General features: G+C 37.3%; 1 protein-coding gene across 4 annotated transcripts in view; it reads right to left on the reverse strand.

Moving 5' to 3' along the window:
* ELP4 (elongator acetyltransferase complex subunit 4) overlaps positions 1-25,972 on the reverse strand; it is a 344,771-nt gene that overhangs the window by 295,000 nt on the left and 23,799 nt on the right. For all 4 annotated transcript variants that reach the window (XM_048854605.2, XM_075129452.1, XM_048854601.2 and 1 more), the window contains one exon: positions 20,751-20,872. In XM_048854605.2, coding sequence (XP_048710562.1) covers positions 20,751-20,872 — 122 coding nt within the window. The remainder of the gene's footprint in view (positions 1-20,750; positions 20,873-25,972) is intronic.

The raw sequence follows: 25,972 nt of genomic DNA on the forward strand, positions 1-25,972 counted from the left end.
GTTAATATATCCTTGGTTTATTATACAATTGGCTACCAGCATCGTCTTTCGTATAAGATCTAAGATACAAATTGATCTGGGGTATGTGACTGGTCTCTTGGGACTGGGAGAAACCTGAATATTTTGTGATTGCTGATGTAAGTGACCATTTATCATTAAGTCCAGCGTACCTGGGTGGCAAGGTAGACTGTAGTGCCTAAAGAAATTGTCTGTGACTCCATGGTACCACTTACAGTGAACCAGGAGTTCACACTGGTTACTGGGTTGGTGAAATCTAATTATAGAACACACCACCAGTTTGGGGTGTCTACCCTGCTTTTTAACAGTATGCCTGAGGTTGGCACTCATGATTGTGAACCATTCCAGATAGTGTGACAGCACTATATTCATATTTGAATATTATGACTAAAACAGTCAATATAATACAACACAATAAATATGAAATAGGCTTTATGAAAGAGCCCTGTAATAATGAACGATCCCCTCTGATAAATATACAAACTGCTATTAGCCTTTGTGAAATTATATACAACTGGATTTGTATCAAAAGAGTAGGTTAAAATTAAAATTTTAAAAAGCATCTAAAGTGATTTAGGAGCCTAAGTCTAATTTTCAAAAGTGACTTATGCACTTAGGAATTGGACTTTCAATGAGAATTAGGCATGTATGTTCTTAAGTCACTGTTGAAACTGGGACTTAGATTCTTTTGAAAACTTTACCCTAGAAGTTTTAAGACAATGGATACAGAACCATTAAAAGATGCTAAAGCAATACAGCTTAGAAAGTATGAAAAACAAATTGTTTCCTTAGCTCTAATTTTTCTTTTTTAGGGATATAATATGAAGTGTACCTAAGTACATAAGTACTTTCATAATGATTAAAGTAACGAACTAGAAACAAGAAAAATAAAGGAATTATCACTGTGATCTATGCTATGAAGAAAATAATAATTCCAGGCTGTAGTCTGACTCTCGTATTTTGTTTTCTTTCTATGCAAAGAACACCCTTCAATGCCAACTGAATTTCCACGATGGATCTCAATTCCAATTGTGTCCTTTTTTCATATGCAATACCACCAGACTAAACATAAAAGCAAGATAGAGAAGAGTCACTGAGATACATAGTTTACTGCAAAATATGAATAAATTCTTTATAGTTTTTGTTTCATTCAAATTGTTTTTAAATTCAGAAATGTTTCTTAGATTCTTAGACTATAGTGCGATAGTATTTCTTAGATTGTACTGATTTGATCTTGCTGCCTCATGGCAGTAGGTGTGACATAGTTGCACACTTATTTTGCACGTTTAAGTGGTTGGTATTGCATTCCCCTACGCACATATCTAAGTGACATGCATCTTTGCACATGAAGGGTTAGCAGAAGACATTTGTGCCAGACTATTGTTCTGCCAAGATTCAGTCTTACTGCAAAACATGTGTATTTTGTTTCATGTGTTTACACTCCTTGCTCTCATGCATTCTCGAAACAAGAGATAGGTTGATTAAAAGGGATGGTTATAATTTATTCATGTACTACAATCTCAAATGAGCATATCATGAGCTAATTTCTCACATATAATTTATTCCATATCTTTACTGCATAAACAACGGGAAGCTGTCTATATGCAGCTCAGTGGTCTCATTTCTTTCTCTCTCTTTCATCTCCCTTTCCTCTTGGATTTTTGATTCACCACAAAAAATCTAAGAGAGCACCAAAAACTGAACCAAGTCTCCTATCTCCCACTCTCATGCTACAGGCAAAACTAGACACTAACATGAAGGAACAATGAAATCACAGAGCACAAGCAATGCTTCAGAAACTGATTTTACAGTGCAGATAATCAAGTATATCGCCAGAACATCAATTTATGGCTTTTCTAAGGGGCCAATGCTATACCCCAGCTTGGGGAAGTCTCTTCTGCTTGTCCCTATCTACCATATTTTCTAGGAGCACAAGTTGGTTATTGATACTTGTCTTTTAATTACACAAGTCTTCCAGTTGCAAACTGCTTGGGGAGGGGGGAGAGGAGGGGGAGATGTTTCTGAAAATTAGGATTAGAGACAGGCCAAATATGATCTAAACCATTTTAAAAATAGACAAAGATTATAAAATTTCAGCAAAAAACAGTATTACAGACCCATTTTAAATTGCCAATGTTTACATTTTTACTAAAGCAAAAGCACTCAGCACAGACTCATAATGTTGAGAAATAAACACTAGAACTAAGATTACATAACATAGTGTAACAGGTTACCGTTAAGACTAAGTGTTAGTATGTGGAAGAAACAATTAGGAAATCTGTTCTGGATTGGATAGAACCGCCAGACTGAAGTGCAGAATAAAACATAAAACCAAGAAAGTAGAGACCTATTGGGCACAGATGTGGTAGATGTTGACTGTATTTGGTAGACACATGGATACAAAAACCAAATCCCACAACCAGAGCTGCCCAGAATCAGATCTGCCAAAAAATAAAAACCATCAGAGGCAGAATAGCATTAAAGGGATATGTGGCCTAATTTGGATCTATAATGTAATGCTACACCTGTTATTGAGTGACAGTATGTGCTTTTATCAAAACAGAGTACAGAGCAGTCCTAGGAATTAGGTATTATTATTATAATATTAACTAGGTTAAAAAAGACCACTTTTGTGCAATTAATTGAACAGAATATAGTCCTATTGGCAATACATTTCACATATTGCTATAAAGAAAGGAAGAGATGAGTAAAAAAGGTAGATACTTCCACCTGTATTGAATGACATTTGTATACCTGTAATTTGTTGGGTTTACTTTTATTATGAATGAAAATAAAATCTAAAATCCTTGACATAAATGAACACTTGATTTTAATTTCTCAACGTAACTTTTTGGGCAATACAAACTTCTGATATAAAATGTAATAGGCAATGGAAGGCCTGCCTATGTACTTTGGAAATCAGCGTAAGTAACAAAATGACCATTATTTTGTGTTAGCACTTTAAGGAGGACACAAACATTCTTTCCAGAGGCTTGGACAGATTTTGTTTTCTTTTGATACAAATGAATTGCAAAAGTTCTGAAAACAGATTCACTATATTTTCTGTCCAAACATTAGCAAAAGTCTGGGATAATTTGAATTGCTTTTTGCCTGCCCACTTTAATGACTTTCCATTTATTAATAACACCGCCACAGCCACCCTTTATTTCTATATAAATAGGCACTTCACAAACTAGAATCTATTCCTTCTTGAAGAGCTTGTGCAACACCAAAGAGCATCCGAGTTCACATCAGCTCATTTGAGTGAGTGAGAACAGACTACAAAGAATAAGAACTGTACACTCATAAACCTAGATTATCCCACTTTAAGATAAACTTTAAGGCTATGAATTTAAATGTTTAATTATACAACCAAGAAATGCAAAAGTTGAGGCTAAAAGTGAAACCTCAACACTTTCCCCTGGTTTATACGCATCACAATAGTTTTGTTATTTTTCTATTTGGATGCTACTTTATCAAATACACAATTTTTTCTACAAGCTTAGAAACACAGGCATAGCCACTGCAATATATTTTTTCCATTCTTTCATATTTACACTAGCTTCATCACCAGAATAGTCTAATACATATTTGATTTAAATGTTGCATATATATTATTATTATGTATTTGAGTATTACAAACTATACATTAAATGAGGGAATTTATTTCCTCTAACAAAAGGTATACCTCTATAATTATTATTACAGTGTATTACAAGCTTTATCTCATGAAACATACTTGAGGCTTGATTTTGCTCCCACTGAAATCAGTCAATGGAACATCTCCTATTGACAAGAATAGAGCAAAAACTGAGCATTTTAAATTGTATTAATACTAGCGTATTTTTATTTTTTTTTGTTTTTTATGTAGGAGTTATACTAGTCTGTATTTTTAATGGGAACTATTGCAAACTGCCTTAAGGTTCAACTACCATTAGATTATGGTCTCTTTAGAACACAATCTTGTTTTCTTTACAACAAAACATGTACACAGATTTTGTTGTAATTATATTTCTAACTTCACAAGAACAAGAATACTGTAAAATGAATTTTACTATAAATTAAATATTAAAATTGTTGAATTTTCAGCTTAAATAGAGATAATACATTTATGGTAGGTGTGTCAGCAAAGAACTAAATTGCTTTAGCTCAAAAGTTTCATATATCACTTCTGACAGAGAACAAGCATAGAAATTTTTAGCCCAAACATGAAGGTTTCTGACAGGAGTAACTGAACACAGGGAATTAATTAAAGTTTTGAGGTAGCTGTAACTATAATGGTGGGCCCACAGAACATGCACTACAATTATACCAGCATAGCACATATATGTATGCATCCACAAACCATTATGTTACTTCCAAATTTTAAACATAAAATATTTCCTAATTAATAAAAGATATCACCATGGGATTTCACAATATTTCATCTTTCAGGTACTATCCACGTGCTGATTATTACAATTACCTATTTACAAATTCAGATACCTACAGTAAAAATGAAGGTCAAATTATAGTACTTAAGCAGTCTTCTTATTCTCCATCAAATATCTTTTGGAAAATTCTACTGAAACTAGTTGATACCACTATATACATTATTTTTATTTTTTTAGTATTATAAAGTTATTTCCTGATAAAAAAAACAAACAAAAATGATGACATCTTTCTCAATTAAGAGTTACTAGTACATGAGAACTCAGAATATTGTTAAATGGTAAATACATTTTTCAAATCAGTTTTCATTGACTTTTTAGAAGTTTCTACAAGCCAAAATTAAAATTAGTTTCCCAGGTGTCCTTTTGGCACATTCATTAAAATCTCCTAAAATCGTTCAGGTAACACCTGCACAACTTTTGTGAAATAGGGTCATCATTATGTCAATTATAAAAAAAACAAACAAACCTCCTAGGCACAGATCATTGTTTTTCAGCAGATCATAATTAGTATAAATCCTATCTAAGCATTCACTTAACTCCCTAAGCTTGCCATTGTTTTGGATCTTACCACTGACATAAGCAGGTACACACCTGTTGCTATCACCTCAAACTGTAACATCACTAGTCAACCTGTCATTTGCAAGGATGAAATTTCAAGAAAGGAGATTCTATTTCCTATCATTCACTTTTAACATAGACAAAAAGATGGCACTAACATTTTGGTAAGTCCATTGAGAATGTTTCTCCTCTAGTAAACACTAGAAACACTGCATCTTTATTACTCACACTTCTGGTTTGTCACAATCAACTAATGAGGAATAAAGCCTTTTTTTTACTTCTAGAAGGGGACATTTGTCTTTATATACTGCTCTATGATAAATGTTGGCTTACGTGATGCATAGGACATTATGCAGGCCCTCTGCTTTCCATGTTTTTCAGGTAGAGTCTTTATTTCCACCTATACTAATAATAGAGGGGGAAGGGTTAAGGGAGATCAAATGCCCCCAAGAGGCAATAATGAGGAAGGAGCTACTTCAGTATATTCTCCTCAGGCGGAAGGTGTATTAAAAAAATTCCTGTGCCACAGACTAAGAGAGAGCCAATCATTTCTCATGTGTGGGGCTATGTGGAAGCAGTGGAGATTATTACAGACCTCAGATGTGGAGAAATGTCCCGGTCCAGGATGATCAGATATGGATGGACCTTCACTATGACATAATCAGCCAGCATCTTCAACAGTATCAAGAGCCATGTTTGTCTCCAGTAGTAGCAGGCTAGTAAGATCATAGAAATTTTGAAATTGGTCAACCGGAGGAAAAGTATTCCTAAACATCCATCCTCAGCATTCTGGCAAAAGGACGAGAAAGATATCCCACTGATGGAAGGCTACTGCTTGTTTTTTAACCGGCAGTTGTGCACAGATCTCTCTCTGGTGTGACCTCCTCAAGAAAGCTCCGATTCACTACATTGGCCAATAGCATAGGTCCACTACTTATTAGCTTAAATTGGTCTGAAACTATGTCATCCTGTCCTGCTATATAAATAGAAGGCAGGAACATCTTGAGGGAATCTGTCCAATCTCATACTTATGGCCCAATAATAACTCCTATCCCTTGCTCAGAGGGCATCCACCACCCAGATGAGATGGCAATGTGTGATTTTTGATCTCCGAGCTTTTGGACCTAATGAAAGTACCTCATGTGGACACATGGTTACTTATATTACTGTTTGTGGCCATCAGGTTCTTACTGATACCTGCCAACTCCAGCAAAACCTGTTTTGGATCTGCAATGTTTAGATATTTTCCTGTGGTAGGAAGGCTTTGAATTGTGCCATGTCAACCAAATCTTTTAGGTACTCCAGTTGCCATGGGGGAACAAGGTGAGACTGCAGGTAGTTTATTTTGAATCCTAGTGTCTCCAGTTCCCCAATAGTCAGACATGGTGCTTAAATTCTAAGGTGTAAGGTTATTTGACTAGTCAGTTACCTAGATAGAGGAAAACAAATTCCAATCCTGTATAGAAATACAGTCACTAGTGCCAAACATACGGATAGTATGAGTGCTCACCCAAAGAGCAGTACTAAGATTTGGTGGCATTTAAGAGATCTTTAAGAAATCTAAAATCTATTCCTATCTGCATGTAAACATCAGTCAGTTCCAGAATGATGTCCTTTAGGAGAAACATGACTGGCTCCAGACATGCTATCTTGAAGTTTTCTTGCAGATAAAAATTTGAAGTTACAGTGATCCACAAAGAGCCTTGCTTTGTTTTGTTTTGGGCAATAATAATAATAATAAAAAAAAATCATGGAAGCCCATGACCTATCCCTGACTTTTACTAAAAATATTCATCACAAAATAGGGAGCCACTAGGCAGCTGCGGGGGCCTGGCTGGGAGGTGCAGGGGCTCCCACCACAAATGGGGGCTCGGCGCTCCATGATCCCCCCCCCACAGCTCTGAGATCCCCCACTGTCAGAGGCCGGGAGCTGTGGGGGCTGGCCAGGAGCTGCGGGGTCCCCCTTCACCCATGGCAGCTCAGAGTACCCCGGTGCCTGTGGAGGCTGGGAGCTTCGGGGACCCCGCTGCCAGGGAGCTCTGGGGTCCCACCAGGAGCAGTGGGATCCCTCTTGCTGCTAGCGACGGTTAGAAACCTGTGGAAACCAGGAGCTGTGAGGTACCCCTACTGCCTTGGAGATCGGAGACCCCACTGCTGTGGATGTGGGTACCTTGCAGATCCTGGCTGCCTTGGGTGGTGGGGGTACCCTGCAGCTTCCAGCCGCCTGACTTCCACGACCTCCATGATAAAATTGTAGTCTTACTTATAGTCCACCTTAAACCTCATTTGGGGTAGGGGGATGGTAAGATCCCAGCAATGGGCTGGATGGGAGACCTGGATGGAAAAGAGCGGGGGGTTGGTGGAAGCCCCCAACTAGATATTGAAATGATCATGGAGTTACCTGTACTGTTCACTGTTTTCTGGCGGGTAGTCCCTGACATCTAATAATAAAGTTGCGGCCTGACTGAAACTATATCAAGCGTCTCCTGTCCATCTGTCGTTATAGCTTGACAATTCCTCCAAAGCAAGTTCTGTGGCTCCAATGGATGCTCCTGAAGTGACAGAAGCCTTAGGAGATAAAAAAGCACTATGTCTCCCTCTGACAGGCAAGGTGCAAAACTGCCAACACGAAGTACACTGCGGAACACTTCAATACCTTAAAAAAGTTTGCTATTGATGAGGGCTTAGGAACCTTTGACTTTGGCGGGCGTGTGTGCGTTTGGAGTGGAGAGAACAATAATATTCAGTGTTCTTGTTTTCATGTAAAAGTTTAGGTTAGAGCCTCTGTTGTTTGATAGGGGAAAGTTTGTATGACAGACCCAATAAACTACAGAGAGAGAGAGAGAGAGAGAGAGAGAGAGAGTGAGTGTGTGTGTGTGTGTGTGTCTTTTGTCTCAGTCTTTGTGAGACTAGCTTGCTTTGATACTTCCGACAGTTAGATCCTCTAAAGCACTTGCTGGGAAAAATGTTTGAGAACTGCTGGGTAGATATGTCTAAAGCACCGCATCCAGGATTAGACTACTTGTGACAACATCTATGAGTACATTTCATACCTGAGCCACTTATGATAGGCTCCGAGTTACCTGTTATAGTACTGATGTCTGTCTACAAGGGACAATGGATCCATCCAGGAACACTTCTTATCAAGATACAAAACGGATGTTTAAAAAAAAAAAAAAAGTGCATGGAAAGAGTAAAGCAGGTCATGTTTACAAAAATCATTTGTGGAAGGGACAAGTGAAAAAGGAACAAAGCCCCACCCCCACACAATCAGAGAACGCAAGCATCAGCAGCTGAACTGGCCCCAGGCTGCAAATAGGATTTTTACACTGACCCTGCTCAGAAAGGAACTGGTGACTACAGCTGCAGGTGACATGTACATTCCACCACAAAGTCTTATATAGGATGCACCCTTGTAAAAGCAACATTGTAGTGCTTTGAGTTCAGATAGTTCCTGGCCTGGGCTGCGTGCAGGAGCCACGCTTGATCAAAACTGTGTAATCAGTTTTTCCAGAGATTTAGTACTATTTCAAAAACAAAATTATTTTCCAATAGCTTTATTAAATTGTTAAAAATGTTTTGCAAATCATTCCACCCCCCCACATAAAAAGCATCTGAAATGATAAATTCTGCTGTCTTGGTAGTATGCCAGAATTATTTTTCCAGGACTAATTCAAAAATTGAGTCAGGATTACGACCGTGTTTAAACTGTACTAAGAAAATATGTTTATGCTCATCTGATAGAAACCACAATCCAAGAACAATACAAGATTAATAAAATATTTACCACAAGAAAGCTCATTTAGAGCTTGGAAATATTCATGCTTGCTATTAAAACTAAATTGGTACTTTTGCAAGGCTCATTGCTTAATTAGAAGTATTTAGCTCCTCCATAGCACAGCTTTGAAAAGATCTGGGACTTTTTAATTTTGTGGCATCAGGATGTAATATCTCCTGACAACTGTTACATTCTCCCTTGCTAGAAGAAACAGCACATGAGGGTCAGATCTTAATTGACAAGAGTGCTTCCGGCCATGGTGTACTTGGTGCTGGTATATAGACAACGGAGCTAGTGGCAATGTGCAGGTGAATAAAATAAAACAAAACAAGCCATTCCTAAAGCACAACTCTGCTCCCTGCAGAATGCAAATATAAAAGATGGATAATTGCTAAAGTTAACAAAAACAATTTATTGTGGTTTGTATAAAAAAAAATCACAAAAACAAGAACTAGAAAAAAATCCAGTTTTCTGATGTATTTCCACTGATGTTACACTGTCAATACACACACAGTGTGATTAAAGTAACTTGATTTCCTAAAACCCAAAGCTAATGAAAGTTTTATCACAACTAGGATTAAGCATTTTATTAATAAAACTTTCATTTCTACAGTAAAAATGCATATAATCCAAATGTCTTTATGTGTTTGCTGCTACATTACTTTGCTTGCTTTGTTTTGGCAGATGCACTACGCAAAATCAGATTCTAACAGTATGACCTCTCTCACTTCTTATGTTCTCCAGGGCATAATGAAACTCAAGATACAATCCCACAGCAGTTAATGAAGCTTAACCTCACACCCTCTTAATTACCAATGCATTACACCAACTATAGACATCATACTTCTCTCTAAGCTATTTTACAATGCTACAGAAGCACTACTGTGCTATTATTTAGCACCATAATACAGGCTATATGTGAAATCCCTCTTAAATAAAATCCTTTGAACCTTGCAGGTTTTGATAACTGCATAATTAACACTAAAGAATCTTAAACATTATCCTATTTAATGATAAAAAATAAAGCTTTTTTTTTCAACTATTTATGTAAGTGTATTTTGCAAAGCAGTTATTGCCACAGGTGTGATTACAGAATGTTTGAAAGAAAAGAAAAAAAAACTATAGAATGACTCACTGTTGATCTCCATTTGCAGTGATATTTAAAGAGTTTTAAACCCACACAAATATAAGTGCTTCTTCATTATATTAATTTTTAGCATTTAAAGGATACCAGTTCGTCAGTAAGGAAGGGTAAATACTTTGTTTTAATCATGTATTGCATAATTGTTATTTTAACCAAGAAAAACTGAAGAGGATTCCATTTCTTCTGGAAACACGTTTGAAGACAAGTACTATTGTTCATGAATACAAAGCGACTGGACACAGAATTTATTTTCGCCAATGCCCCATGCCCATACAATAGTTCATTTCCATTTCCAGGTGAGACTTAGTTCCTTTCATATTCTTTTCTGGACATTCAAAGTAGAGACTGGATGCCAACAGAAGATAAATCTGAATCAGAGGGCAAAAAAATTCTCCCTTTCATGTATTCAAAAAAACGATAACTAAATGGAAGTTTGCCAGTGACTACAGATGGATCATGTGACTAAAGATTTTCTCATTTTGAAAAGTGCTTTCTCTACTATACATATGCGCATACATATGCAAAGTTTATGGGTTAAGAGTCATGTATCTCTCTTTTTCATGATTTTCTGTCACCCTAACTCTTTCCAACTACATGTAAACTAGGAATACATAGGGGAGGTTAGATAATCTCTTTTTTCTTCCATTAATCCCTGAATTAGTTCATCCTGTCCTGTTGAGATTTTCCTGAATAAAATAAAAAGGAAACCACCACAAAAGGAGGAACAAGGAGAGCCCGCTTGAAAAAGCTGAAGGTGTCAGAGGCCCAAATCCTGAAAAAAGTTACGTACATGCTGAGTTTTCAGGACGTCAGTAGCCCCAATGGGTTCAGTGGGATTATTCATAGGCTTAAACATGTGTTTAAGTCTTTGCAGGATCAGAGCAATACAGAAAATATTTTTCCTTATTTCCTTCATCATTGCCAAAATGATAATGTACACAGTATAAATAATCACTTCAAGGAAGCATACGATCAGTATTATTTACTTCACTGTCACAAGCTATAATACCCAATTCATCAGAAAAGTGTGGAAGCTCAGCTTTTCACTATTTTGATCATTACACGTAGGACTTTCCTTACTGACTGTTCCTTTTTGCCATTTGTTTGACTTCTCCTTATTCCAAATAAATATTGCCCCTCTGCTTGAATAGTATTACTGGCCTGATTAGCATTATCTTTGGTTAATCCATTTATTTTTCTTTAACACTAGACAAGAACTGAATCACAGACTCCAAGGTCAGAAGGGACCATTGTGATTATCACTGTGATGAATTTGCTGTAAAGAAAGTGATTAGACCAGCGGTTCTCAAACTGTGGGTTGGGACCCCAAACTGGGTCACAACACCGTTTTCATGGGGTCACCAGGGCTGGCTTAGATTTCCTGGGGCCCAGAGCCAAACCCCGAGGCCCACTGCCCGGGGCCGAAGCCAAAGTCCAAGAGCTTCAGCCCTGGGCAGCAGGGCTCAGGTTACAAGCCCCCTGCCTCGGGCTGAAGTCCTTGGGCTTTGGCCCCTCCACCCAGGATGGTAGGGCTCAGGCAGGCTCAGGCTTCGGTCCCCCCTCCTGGGGTCATGTAGCAATTTTTGTTGGCAGAAGGGGGTCGCAGTGAAATGAAGTTTGAGAACTCCTGGATTAGATTTAGATCAGCTGAAATTAGTGCACATGCTATTTGGTAAAACTGCTGCAGGATGAACATTGTTGATCTAAACAGATTTTTGAAAAACTTACCCACAGAGATATTTTGATGTAAATGAGTAGCAGGAATTATATTGCATCAATTGAACATGACAATTCTGAAAAGTTTGATTTTAAAATACAACTTGGTAACTCTTCTACATGTAAGATGGAAACAAAATGTTGACCTAAATGTTCTATTGTTTCTATAATTTGGTCTTTCAGTTATTTTTTAGAGTATATTTGGTAATAATGTGTAATATTATGTGCCCAGAAATTATTTAAGTGATTCAATATTCGCAGATATGACATTTTGATTTAGAATATCAAAATCTATAAACAAAGATCTAAAGAAAAGAAAACCCAGTAAGCAAGCACGCAATGAATAGCAGTCAGGAAACCTCGAGTTTAAATCTAAACATTTGTTCTCTTAGGTTCCTGCAAATCTTTCTACGATTAGGGACTGAATCAACTCTGAACTCTTTCCTGCATGATCCTTGTTTAAAAACGGACTCAATGTTATTTTCTCTGAGAGAAACAAAGAACCTTTTCCCAGTATAAACACGCTCTTTCATACTCATGCCTTCCGTTTCAAGTTTTACCTTCAATTATAATTGTAGGTAGACTTGATATAGACATTCTATACACCAAATATACACAAAAGAGAAAACAAGTAAGGGCTCTAACAAAGAAATAAGATCCCACACAATTAGTTTTTAAATTTGAAGGCACATGCTAGTGCCAGTTTCTCAAAGTTGTAGAAAACTGAAAAATAAATCTAAAATTAAATATTTAATTCTTCTTCATTTCTGATGACACTACCTAGTGGCTATCTTTACTTCAGAAAGAGAAACAACAGAAGGTGGAAGAAGACTTCAATAAGAAAATGAAGGAGAATAGAAGCTTCACCTTCTAATAGTAGAACCTGGAATTAGATTTCTATATATTTGATAAATGTAATTGTTCACTATTGGCACTCAGGCCCAAACAGCCTATGGGATCTTCATCTTCACTTCTTCAGCAGCATGTTGTCATAGTTTTATGTAGGAGCATTATGACAGTGAAACCTTGTGTACTTGGCTGAGATTCAGTCTAAGTCAATAAAGATTCAGAAGTACAACTCTTTAGTAAAGATGTGAATGTGGAAGTTCAGTTAGGGAAGACAAACTGGCATAATCAAAAGAGGCTTAGAATTGAGATGGCAGAACCTTTCCTATAAACTGATATTAAGCAGAAACTTTGGAGATGTATCAGCTAGGTCACTTTGATAAGCTAATGCAATTTGAAAAGTACAGTCATCAAAAGTGTGATAATTAGAACGTAAACCTGCTTGTATACATTTTCCAGTGATTCAAATATCTTCTTTGATGTGCATCCAAATAATGACAACTAAAAATGCCATCTTCTGAAGTAAACATGTATCCTTACATTCACAAATAATTCCTTTGCAGTACCAGACAGTGCAGACCGCTGTATTAAATTAGGCCATCTGCATCCCAAAAGGTTAATTTGGAAGTCCTCGGCACCAGTCAGATGACTCTTCCCAGATTTGTCACTCCTCCTTTAGATGAAAAGCTTTATCTACTGGCTTGTCTACAAGAGGACATTTACTGGTATAGTTATAATGCCATAGTTTTATCTATGTAACTCCTCGTGTGGACATTTATTAAGAATGTTTTTTTTTTCTGATTCAGCATATGTCACTTTTGAAGTATAAACTAAAAGGCACTCATTCTGGAATAAGACTATCCACATGTGGAGCTATTCCAGTATAATCGTAGTAGTACAGTTATCCCAATACATTTCCACATGAAGACAAACCCTACCTATGAAATCTCCAGTAAGAGTACTTTTTGATAAATCAACATCAAGCCCAGGTAAGAAAGTGTTTTCAGATTTTTGCCCACTAGATCTTCAGTGTCCATTTCCTAGCCTGGATAAAACCCTTATTTTGCTTGAATTAAGGACGATAAACAGTACTTCCACATAGTAACTGTGGCTGCGATGTGCAGCTTTTGAAGACATACCTATGTTAGCTTGTACTCTAGCTAGCTCACTACAAAACAGAAGTGAGGACAACACCACAGGCCACACAAGCCCATGATACCCCCCTCCTCCACATCACCCTCACTTCTATTTTTAGCTAACTAAACCAAAGAGTGCAGGTATGCCTAATGATCCACAAATCATGCCAGTGGCGGCAGCATAGATGTAAAGATGCTCTGATGTACATGAGCTTTGTAGGTACTCTTAGAGATTCTCATCCAAACTGGGGGAATAGGAGGAATGAGAAATGTAGTGAACCCAAGCAGATTAGATATTTTTGAAACAACCAGGCAATGGAGATATGCAAATAGATACCTTTGATATTTGTGTGTGTTGCTGAACCAGCAAATCTGGGAGAGGGGAAAAGGTTGCTTTAAGACCACCTTTTAGTTCCTTGTTCCCTGGGGCTGCCAGGAGACACTTTAGTCCCCAGCCTAACTGGAGGGCTGTCCTAATTCGATTGGCTGCAGTGGCCTCCAAAGGGCAATTCAAGGGGGGTGGAAGGGGTGTCACTGGTTCAGGGGTTGGTTTCATAGAGTCAATTACAACAGATTTACATTGGCCAGTTTTTCCAGTTAATTTGGATTATTTTTCTCTTCAGCTATTTGAATACTGATAACATCTTCTGGTGGTGTGTTCTAGTTCCTCTTATTTTATGTCTAACAAACCCCTGATATTGGACTGCTAAAATAATTTCACATGCAAGTGTCCTCATGGTGGTTTCTAATTAATTACAAAAAGGGTAGAGAAATGTAATTTGAGTTGATAACCACTAATTTATACATTTCCTAAGAAGATATCCATTAAAACATTACTGTATACTGTTGCACACAAAGGGAGAACAGTGTTTTTATCTTATAGGTAAAATTCCCATCAAAATTAAAAGACCTGTAAACTTATACAGTGTTAGGGTGAAATGTGAGTTGGGATCCAGGAGTTAATGGAGATTTCATAATCATAGAAATTAGATATTGGAAAAATCTCTTATGCCATCCAGTCCACCTCCCTTTCAGTGTAGATGGCTCTTTGTAGCATAGCCTGAGGCCAAGATTTTCAAAAGTAAGGATCCTGATTTTCAGAAAGTGCTGGACTCCCTCCCCCTTAAAATTAGACCCCTTTGAAGAATCTCATATTGGATACCTAAAATCATTGGGTACTTTTGATCATGTTGGCCATAGTGCTTTCTCCAGTCTAATTTTAAATAGCTCAAATGAGAGGTTTTTCACGACTTCCATACAGCAACTCTTCTTTACAGAGTAATCTTTTATTCACCACTTCTATTCATTTTATTTATTTGTATTGCCATTCAATCTAAAGCTTTCTTGAGCTGTTTAGGCACAATTTTATAGGTATTTTTAGACTATTTGAAATAATCATTTTACTTCCTTGTTACAACCTTATAATTCTTTCTTTTAATCTTTTTAGGTTCAGTGCTTCTCCATTCTTGATGCTCTTCCATGAATTCTCTTTAACTTATAGACATGTTCTGATAAAGAAATGTGTGAGAGAAAGAGCAAGAGTGGAGTGGAGCTTAGCTTCTTAAGTGAAGAGACAAAGTAATCTGGCTGAAAATGTAAGAGCACAGTGATTCAAGTCCTTTGGTGATAGAGAAGACAAAGCAAGCAAGAATAGAGAGAGAAGCATCCTGAACCAGAGCAGAGCATCTTCTTAAGGATACACCTGGCAGAGCAGAAGAAATGCGATCATGTGGGCAAATCCAGTGGTGAAAAAATATACACATATACAAATCATGCATCTTTGGGTGTTTTAGGTGGGGAGAAAAAAAAGGAAAAATAATAACAGAAAACCAGGGAGTGACAGAGGATTGTAGAAAAGCAAATGTGAAAACAGATTTCAAAAAAAGGAATTCAGAGACCCTGGTGAACCTACAAACCTAGCCCCAATTCACAGTAAAATAACAGAACAAATAATTAGAGAAACAAAGCCTTTCAAACACCAAAAGACTAACCTAAACAACAAACTGAACAAACTGGGAACAAACCATGTCGAACATGAGGGTGTTTTTTTTTTTTTTTTTTAAATAAAATAGCAATATAAGTGGCTGAAAGGACTGCATCAAATGCAGTATCTGGATTTTAGTGATGCATTTGATACAGCGTCACAAAATCATACTTACAAAATAAACATTAGCTCATATACAATGTCAAATAGATTAAAAGTTATTTCAAGAACTGCAAACAGTAACTGGAAATAAATATTAAGTTAAGGTGCAGGGGTGTCTAGCTGAGGGAAGAAAGCAAATCAGACAAATTTGAAGTGTGATAAGGCAGCAAAAGGCAGATGAAATTTTGTGCTCTGTACGTTAAGACATCAAACCACAAAATTCAGAGATCGTATTTCTTCTCCATGAGACCGCAATCCAAATACAGCATTAAATTCTAGCATCTCAATGATAGAACGTCTTCTGATGTTAATTTCAAAGAACAAAAAAAAAATTTAAGGGAATTTTTAAGTTAAATTCATATAGCTTGGCAATGACTAAGAGGTGATGTATAAATCTACAAATATGTAAAAAAAAGAAAAAAAAAAGAAAAGAAAGGAATTACTTACTATGGAGTTGTACCAGTGGATTTTTACTAGTATAAAGGAACAACATTAAAGAAAAAGTAAAGCAAATATTAGGAAAATCTTTACGATAGTGAGAGCTACTAGATTATAAAATAATTCTGACAAGGAATGTAGTGAAGACCACATGAACTTGGGACATTTAGAACAAAGTGACACGGCCTAGAAAATGTACGGCGGAAAAAAATCTGACCAATGTGAACACTAGATAAGTGTGTAATATATAAACAACTTTAACTATATCTGACACAGTTTTGTAACAGGTTTCAGAGTGGTAGCCGTGTTAGTCTGTATTCGCAAAAAGAAAAAAGGAGTACTCGTGGCACCTTAGAGACTAACAAAGGTATTTGAGCATAAGCTTTCGTGAGCTACAGCTAACTTCTACTGCATGCATCCGATGAAGTGAATTCTTAATTTCTTTTATTCCAATTTTTATTCTCCTTTTTTAGCAATTGTCCTATTGCTTCAATTGAAAAAATACTAAAGCAAATGGACATTCACCTATGCTATTATTCATAGATTACCAAATTACATGCTTTATGAGTTTTTCAAAAAAGTATTATTTAATCAATAAGGAACTGACATTATTTGGGCTATTTTTATAGAGAGGGTTTTCTTTTCTTTAATTTTTGGTGCTTTTTTTTTTGCACTTTATTATATAAATTAAAAGTATTTAGGAACAGGATGGTGGGGGGGAAGATAGGAAGGAATAAGCTAAAAGGAAAAAGCAAAGGAAGGGAGAGGGTGGTAAGAGGAGAAGGGAAGGAAAAGAAAGAAAGGATGGAAAGAAGCATTAAGGACAAGTGAATCTAGGCGGAAGAGAAGTGACTGTGAGGAGGTGGTGGGAATGGGCTGGAGCATGTACCCAGCTGGCACATGAGAAGAACAATGAGAACAGAACTGTAGAAAACATAGCTGGATGACATCATGTGTGTCCAAATATGCCTGCTGCTGAAAATACTTCTGCAGCAGTGTCTCTGGTTGCCTTTACCATGTAGTTTCTTTCTTTCTTGTGTCCATATGGCTAGGGGGCAAATATGGGATCCTAATATCTCTATAATGAGGGATAGGGAAGGGTTGTCTCCCCTGCACAGTTCTGGGTCCGAAGGTCATTGTGCATAAGGGGTAGCCCAGAGCTGGGTGTCATCTTTCTCTTTCCCCACTATGTGATGAAGTATTTTGCTGAAATGGCTTCAGCAGCTGCTTCTGCTGGCTTGAACCTATAACCCCCAAATTGGCTGCACCCATTGATGTATATTTTGAACAGTGGTTTACTTTTAAAGTCTGTCGTCCCACCATGTACACACGCTATACAGACTGGAGTACTAAACTGATTGCCACATTATAAAAATCCAGTCACAGTGAAATGAAGAGAATAGGTCTAAAACAAAACATTTTATTGTATATTTCTTTTTTGTCAAGGTTACATATAAAAACTTTATTTTAATTTCACACCTAACTTTACTCATTTTTCAGTAACAAATTGTATTGAACATATTAAAATGTAAAATGGAAATTTCACATTCCCACTCTAATCAAGTTCAACAAAGGTTTGGCTCAGTCTTTTATTTTATGATTTCTTACATAATGGAAGTGAAGTATACCATAATAAAATCTTCTAACACAAAACTCCTAACACTTTGTACATTCTTACTTACGGTGGAGACTTGTCTTTTAGGTAAGTATACTGACTGAACAGAAATGCTCTGAAATGTTTAAAATATCCTGTTAAAAACCATCATGTATATTGTTCTATAGGATTTTCTACAGGGGTGTAATTTTTCAGTGTTACATCTTAATGCTGACTTCCTGAAGGAGCTTTGACTACAATAGGCATGAATATGTTTTGAAAGGATGATGGATAAATTGCTGGGTGGTAATATAACATATCTTAGGCAGCTGATGGGGCTTTTTTTCTTCTACTTGTCTTTTAGTTATACACAGTTTTAAGATAATTATGGTCTATAAGATTGTCTTTTCCCCTTTCTAGTACCAGCAATATTTGTCTTGGTTACAGGTTCCAGAAACACCCAATCATACATCATAAAATTAATGCAGGGCAATTATAGAATTTAACATTGCACTGTATGTACAAACCGTTAATGTCCTTGTTTTGGTCAACCATTTTCTGGGTTAGTTTTCGGTGACAGGTTTTTAAGATGCAAAAGTTCACTGAAATATTAGTTAAACTATAGCATGCTGAACTCATTGCCAGGATTTTATCTAAAGCAAATTAACAGTTTATATAACTCATGGTTTAAGAAAGAAAAAATCTTTGTCTTTCCACTGACTGTACTCTTTGTGCAACTCCACACTATCCAAAGCTCAGTTAACCAAAATTCTTAGTTAAATGAATGTTGGGATACTATTAAAAGAAACTAAATATCAAAGCCCTAAAATTGAGACACTGCTCAAAAATGCATTCATGGGAAAATTTCTAATGTTTCTTTGTATGATTCACAAACAAAACTGGACTTTGAATGAAAAACCCATGTTTAAAGAAGATAAATGTTGACATTAAAGAATCAGCATGTTTTCCATAAGCCTCCCGCCCCTTTCTAATAAATCAAGGGTAGCACAGAACAACATATACAGACTTATAACATTGAAATATAAAATGAAGAATTGTTAATGGTAAGATTAAAAGCTTTGACAGCTATATTTTTAATGATTTGTAATTATGTACAGTGAATGAGCAAAAATGATGTAACACTTAGGCCAAACCTCCTCCTTTTACATAGAATTGCTACTCTGCTTAAAATATTATTGTGACCGAACAAAGTGTAACATGTATTGAAAGTAGTAAGTAGAACATATAATGATAAACATATGATATATAAAATCCTCCTTCCTCCAGGAAAACCCAAGATAGGGTGTCACAAATACAACATGACCCAGAAATTGCAAATCCAGCAGAAAAAAAAAATAAAGAAGTTGGTAAACTGAAGCTTGCGCATGCCTAGTGTACGGCTTACCTAAAATCCAAAGGGCTGATGTGCTAAAAGCCAGTAGGATAAAGATTAAGTAATCTGTAACATAGAAATCTATAAAAGACCTAAGTGAACATGGGCCCAAACTGGAGAAACACCACACCAGAAACTCAAGAATGGGACAAAAGGACCAGAGAAGGCAACAACTATCCTGGAAGATGGGGAAAACTTCCCAGCTCCCCAGAATGTGGTAACTTGGGCCCATTTACCAATTCTATCTTGTCTGTTATAAAATATATGTTCAGGCATTATAAGTGACAATAATTCTGTCTGAAATTATATAAATAAAGACAAAAAATGATTAAACCTAAATTAGGTGGATTTGTGACTCAGTTTCCCAACTTGCACTCCCAGCAATGAAGGCCAGATATACTGTCCTTCAAAGTTTGACTTTTTGGCGAGTTCCAGTCCTGAGCAGATGAGAGGTTCCATAGGAGAGGACCTCTACTCAAAACTATTCGAAAGCCCTTTATTCCAAAAGCTAAGTAAGCTAGTTTTTGGGAAAATTCTTAAGTTTCCTGAGAGCTAGCGACCCAAGTACATTCTGGACCACAGAGCAGAAGGAATTTGAATGCAATGACTAAATAGGTTCCTACTGAGTATATGTATCCCTGAGCTGTGCCCCACACTCTCTTTCCTAGGAAGTGAGTCGTTGCTAGTGCCTCTCCCAGGCTGACTTAATGGAGGTCAGAATACATTACTTACATGAAGGGCTCTATCCTACTATGTACAGAACACTAGGCTCCCAACAACATCAATGGGATGTGCTTTGTGGAACCAAAGACAGAGTGCGTAGGACATTTCAGGATCAATCCCTAAATAGAGTCACTGAAGCACACATATATAGAGAATACACTTCCAGAAAGATACACATAGCAGAAGCACAAGTGTAGCACTTATGAAGGTTTTTTGCACTTTTATTGAGGTCTACAAGGATCTTTTTAGCAAGGGAGAAACTCAGTATTCAAAGTAGTGGCAAAATTGTGCATGCAAACTACTGTCACAACAACCCGAATTTCTTTTTCCCCAGCATGATTACTATTTTGCCAAGTTTTCTCAGTTAGAGCAATCTTAGCTGTTATTGTAAGAGGAAGATATTTTTGAAAAATAAAATTTAAATATTGCCAATGTCCCTTTACCTTTTTTGTTTATATAGCACATTAAAAATGACTAATCATTACCAAATATTTATATTAGAAAGAGCTCTAAGCTGCCTTTTTGAATATATTGGTCAAAATCTATATATTTCAAGGTGTCTCGATATTTCATTTAAATTTTCCTAGAATAAACACAGGAAACAAATATAATTGTGAGACACACACCAAACTGGTTTTCAAACTACTTTGAAATTAGCTTATCTACTATTTATAACAGATGAAATTGTAAATATATTTTCTTGATTAAGAAAATCAGTGTGTATAATTTTAGAACTTTATTAATCAAGGGATTAACTTTATTTTGTAAACAGGTTTGTAAAAATATCTGGATTAATAAACTATAATCTCATGTAGCAATATTTTTACCTTTAAAATGTCAGCAGGATCCTCTTTAGCAGAAGCAACAAACAAATTATGTCCACAGACTATTCCCTCTGCGAGGAAATACTTGAGCAACAAGTTGGAGTAAATACCGTATTTATCTTCCTCTGTGGAAAGAGGGTTTTTTGGTTAGTCACAAAATAAAAGTGTGTGTGTGTGTGTGTCCGTCCCACCTTTCCCACCCATGTTTCTTCCAACACTGTACAAATGCTCTTTGAATACCTCTTTAGGTCTGCTTCTCATAGACTAGCCCTCCTATAAGTAGGCTGATCCAGTGAGGAATCCAGAAGCACGAGCTAAGCAAGATGAAGCCAATGCTTTAAATATACAAGTCCATGAGAGACTGTATTTTTGATTTCTCAGGTCAAAAGAGGCATAGCCAGGGCATTTTAGGACCACCCTGACATATAATGGGTCCATATCCCAGCAGCAACCTCCACCTGAAGACAAGATCTGTGCTTTCTTCACAACTCAGTTTTCCACAAAATCAACTAATTGAGGTTGCAATAGCTCAAAGAGCTCTTCAACTGCTCCCTCACCTAATGCTTCTTTTCGGATCAACAGGAAAGCAAAAGATCAAAATATGACTCTTTCTTATGCATGATAGAACTATATGCTTCTCATCAAGTTGTCGTGGCTTTTTAGAAAATTTATATGACATTTCACAATCATAAATGACACATACCATCTACTGTAATAAGAAAATGGCATCCCCCCCCTCTCTCTCTCTATATATATTTCATTTACACATCAGTATTTGTCTGTGGTGCCAAAACAGCTCATTTCTGTTTACCAATTCACACCCTACATGTGTGTGCGTGCACATTCAAGAACAACAAATAGACAAGGAAAAATGTATATAAAACATAAGTCTCTAGAAATTCAATTTTTAAAAGTATTTTTAATTGGCAAAAGAGCTTCAGGTCGACAATTTGTTTTCAAAGTTATTCTAAGTAAACATATCAAAATGAAAGACAAGGTCAGAAGCATGAGAGTTTATAGGTTTTTTTTTTCCTCCAGAGGAGCTAGCAAACAAGTGCAGCATACAGAGGAGTTTTGAGAGGGAGTTCTCCAGGTGAAGGAGGAGTGACTACATAACCCTGGGGGTGAGGGTCATCCGTCTGTTTGTTGTATGCTTGCATGTGCCTGACTGAAATTTATAGTGTGATCTGTTGAGGGAAGGTGTGTGTGCGCGCGTGCACACACACACACACACACGTGCACTGAGCCTAGTGCTAAGAGCTTCTTTAAGGGATTAGGGATCAAAGCCTTGTTAGGAGCCCTTAACCAGTGGGCAGGGCTACTCCAGGAGAACAGGGTTTTAAAAAGCCAACTCCTAAGCTATGAGAGGAGCTAGTGAACAGGTGAGTGAGTTTAGAGAGGGAATGAGAGAGCCTGATATACCTAACATTCTGTAAATTTATGCCAACAAACACCCCCTGCCAAACAAGCAAGCAAGCAGCAGGAGTAAAATTAATACAGAAGTCCAGCAGTGGAGTGGGGGACACCCAGTTTATTGCACTAAATACAGCATGTATGATTTCCTGCCTTGTAAGGCCAGAGTGGCTGAACTATATCAACTAAGTGAGACAGAGGTACACCGACAAAACTTTCCAGGACACAGTAGCGCAGTCCCAGTTCCAGTCTGACAGCCTTTGTCAGAGGAAGAAGTAGTTCTCCTTCCCCGAGACTATCAAACTGGATTGGAGGGAAACAGTTCCATAGTTGGGACCCTCCTTCCAGATGATGTAATAGTATCCTCTTGCACTAAAGCTTCCCCTCTGGGAGAGGAGACCCTGATTATTAGGAAGAGACAGGCAATAGCAATGGGGAATTTGATTTTAGAAACAGACAGTTGGGTTTGTGATGATCGGGAGAGCAGCATGGTAAGTTGCCTGACAGGTGTGAAGGTTGTGCATCTCTTGAGAGATCTAGACAGATGTATGTGCAATGCTGGGGACGAGCTGGTGGTTGTGGTACACGTAGGTACCAGTGACATAGGGAAAGGTAGGAGAGAGGTCCTGGAGCCCAAATTTAGGCTGATAGGAAAGAGATTAAAGTTCAGGACCACCAGGGTAGCATTCTCCAAAATGCTTCCAGTTCCATGTGCATGCCCAGGTAAACAGGCAGAACTGCAGAGTCTCAATGCGTGGATGAGATGGTGTTGAGAAGAGGGTTTTAAGTTTCTAATAAACTGGGGAACCTTTTAGGAAAGGGAGGAGCCTATGGAGGATGCACTCGACCTAACCCAAAATGGAACCAGATTGCTGGTATGTAAAATTAAAAAGGTCGCAGAGAATTTTTTTAAACTAAGGGCTAAGAGAAAACTGACAGGTATAGAGGAGCACATTGTTCTGACAGAGGTATCCCTTAAGGGAGGATCTATTAACAGGCACTCTCTATATCCTAGTGAAGAGGAGAGGATAGTAGTTACAAAAGTACAGATAAGAGCTGAAGAAAAACAGCCAAAGGAAACAGTCCCATTCAATTACATCACTTGAAGGCAGACAACTATTGACACATTTTATAAGTGCTTATATACAAATGCAAGAAGTCTAAATGCTGAGTAACTTGAATGCCAAGTATTAAATGAGGATATTGATTTAATAGGCATAGCAGAAAGTTGGTATAACAATGATAATCAATGGGACACAGTAATACCAGAGGACAAAATATACAACAATGACAGAGTACACAGGATCTGATTCAAGAGGTGAATATAGATGAACTGCTTGGTAATAGCAACCATAATGCAATTAAGTTCAACATCCTTGTGTGGTGAAAATACCAAAAAAAAACAAACAACAACAACCCCCACCACAGTAGCATTTAACTTCAAAAAGGGAAACGACACAAAAATGAGGAAGCTAGTTAAATGGAAATAAAAAGGAACATTCACAAGAGTGAAATGCCTGCAAGTTGCATGAAAAGTTTTAAAAAACCACCATAATAGAGACTCAAATTAAATGTACTCCCCAAATAAAAAAACTCCACAGTAAGAGGACCAAAAAAAAAAAATGCCACCACGACTAAACAGAGTAAACGAGGCAGTTAGAGGCAAAAAGGCATCCTTTAAAAACTGGAAGTCAAATCCTACTGAGGAAATAGAAAGGAGCATAAAGTCTGGCAAAAGTGAAGTATAATTAGGCAGGCCAAAAAAGAATTTGAAGAGCAACCAGCAAAAGACACAAAAACAAAGTAAAAAACATTTTTTAAATACGTCAGAAGCAGAAAACCTGCTGAACAATTAGTGAGGTCACTGGATCATTGAGGTGCTAAACGACCAATCAAGCAAAACAAGGCTATTGCGAAGAAGTTAAATGAATTATTTGCATCAAGCCACATCTATACTTACAATCCTATAGCAGCACAGCTGTACTGTACACAGCTGTGCTGCTGTAAGTTCGCTCGTGTAGCCACATTATGCCGAGGGGAGAGTGCTCTCCCATCGACATCATAAAAGCAGCTCAACGAACAACCATAGCTATGTCGGTGGGAGATGCTTTCTTGCCACCACAGCGCTTTGCACACAAGTGCTTATGCCAGCAAAACTTATGTCGCTTGGGGGGGAGGGGTTTACACACCCCTGAGCAACAAAAGTTTTGCCAACGTATGTTCTAGTGTAGACATGGCCTCAGTCTTTACTAGAGAATGAGAGATTCCCACACTAGAGACATTCTTTTTAGGTGACAAATCTGAGAGACTGTCTCAGAATTAGGTGCCAATGGAGGAGACTTTGGAATAAACTGATTGATTACTGTTTAACTTATCAGTCGGAACAGATGGTATTCACCCAAGAATTCTGAAGGAACTCAAATCTGAAGCTGCAGAACTACTAACTGTGATATGTAACCTATCACTTAAATCACCATCTGTCCCAGATAACTGGAGAATAGCTAATTTAAGGCCAATTTTTTAAAAAACACTTGATAGGCGATCCCGGCAATTACAGACTGGTGAGCCTAACTTCAGTATCAGGCAAACTGGTTGAAACTATAGTAAAGAACAGAATTATCAGACACATAGATGAACACGATTTGTTGGGGAAGAGTCAACACAGCTTTTGTAATGGGAAATCATGCTTCGCCAATCTATTAAGATTCTTTGAGTGAGTCAAATATATAGACAAGAGTGATCCACTGGATATAGCGTACTTGGACTTTCAGAAAGCCTTTCACAAGTTCCCTCATCAAAAGCTTTTAAGCAAAGTAAGCAGTCATGGGATAAATGGGAAGGTCCTCTCATGGATCAATTACTGGTTTAAAGACAGGAAGCAAAGGGTAGAATAAATGGTTAGTTTTCACAGTGGAAAGAGGTGAATAGCAGGGTCTTCCAGGGATTTGTACTGGGACAAGTACTATTCAACATATTCATAAATGATCTGGAAAAAGGGATAAACAGTGAGGTGGCAAAGTTTGCAGAGGATACAGAATTAACCAAATAGTTAAGTCCAAAGCAGACTGTGAAGAGTTACAAAGGGATCTCACAAAACTGGGTGACTGGGTAATGAATATGGATAACTTCACATTGGAAAACATAATCATAACTATACATACAAAATGATGGGGTCTAAAATAGCTGTTACCACTCAAAACAGATCTTGGAGTCATTATGGGTAGTTCTCTGAAAACATCTGCTCAATGTGCAGTGGCAATCAAAAAGGCTAAGGGAATGTTAGAAACCATTAGGAAAGCTCTTAGCTATATAAAACACTAAGTATCATAATGCCACTACATGAAGCCATGCTATGCCCATGCCTTGAATACTGCATGCAGTTCTGATCACCTTATCTCAAAAAAGTTATATTAGAAATGAAAAAGGTAGAAAGTCTGGTAGCAAAAGTGATTGGGTGTATGGTACAGCTTCCATATGAGAGGAGATTAAAAAGATTGGGACCGTTCATCTTTAAAAGATGACGACTAAGGGGGGATATGCATGAATGTAGTGAAGAAAGTGAATAAGGAAATGTTATTTACCCCTTCACATAACACAAGAAGCAAGGGTCATCCAAACAAATTAAAAAAGACAGCAAGTTTAAAAAAAAAAAAATAACCCCACAAGAAAGTACTTCTTCACACAACACACAGCCAGCCTATGGAACTCATTGGCGAAGATGTTGTAAAGACCAAAATTATAACTAGGTTCAAAAAAGAATTAGGTAAGTTCACAAGGATACGTCCATCGATGGCTTTTAGCCAAGATGGTCA

The sequence above is a fragment of the Caretta caretta genome, chromosome 6, assembly GCF_965140235.1.
Source record: "Caretta caretta isolate rCarCar2 chromosome 6, rCarCar1.hap1, whole genome shotgun sequence".
Classification (NCBI taxonomy): Eukaryota; Metazoa; Chordata; order Testudines; family Cheloniidae; genus Caretta; species Caretta caretta.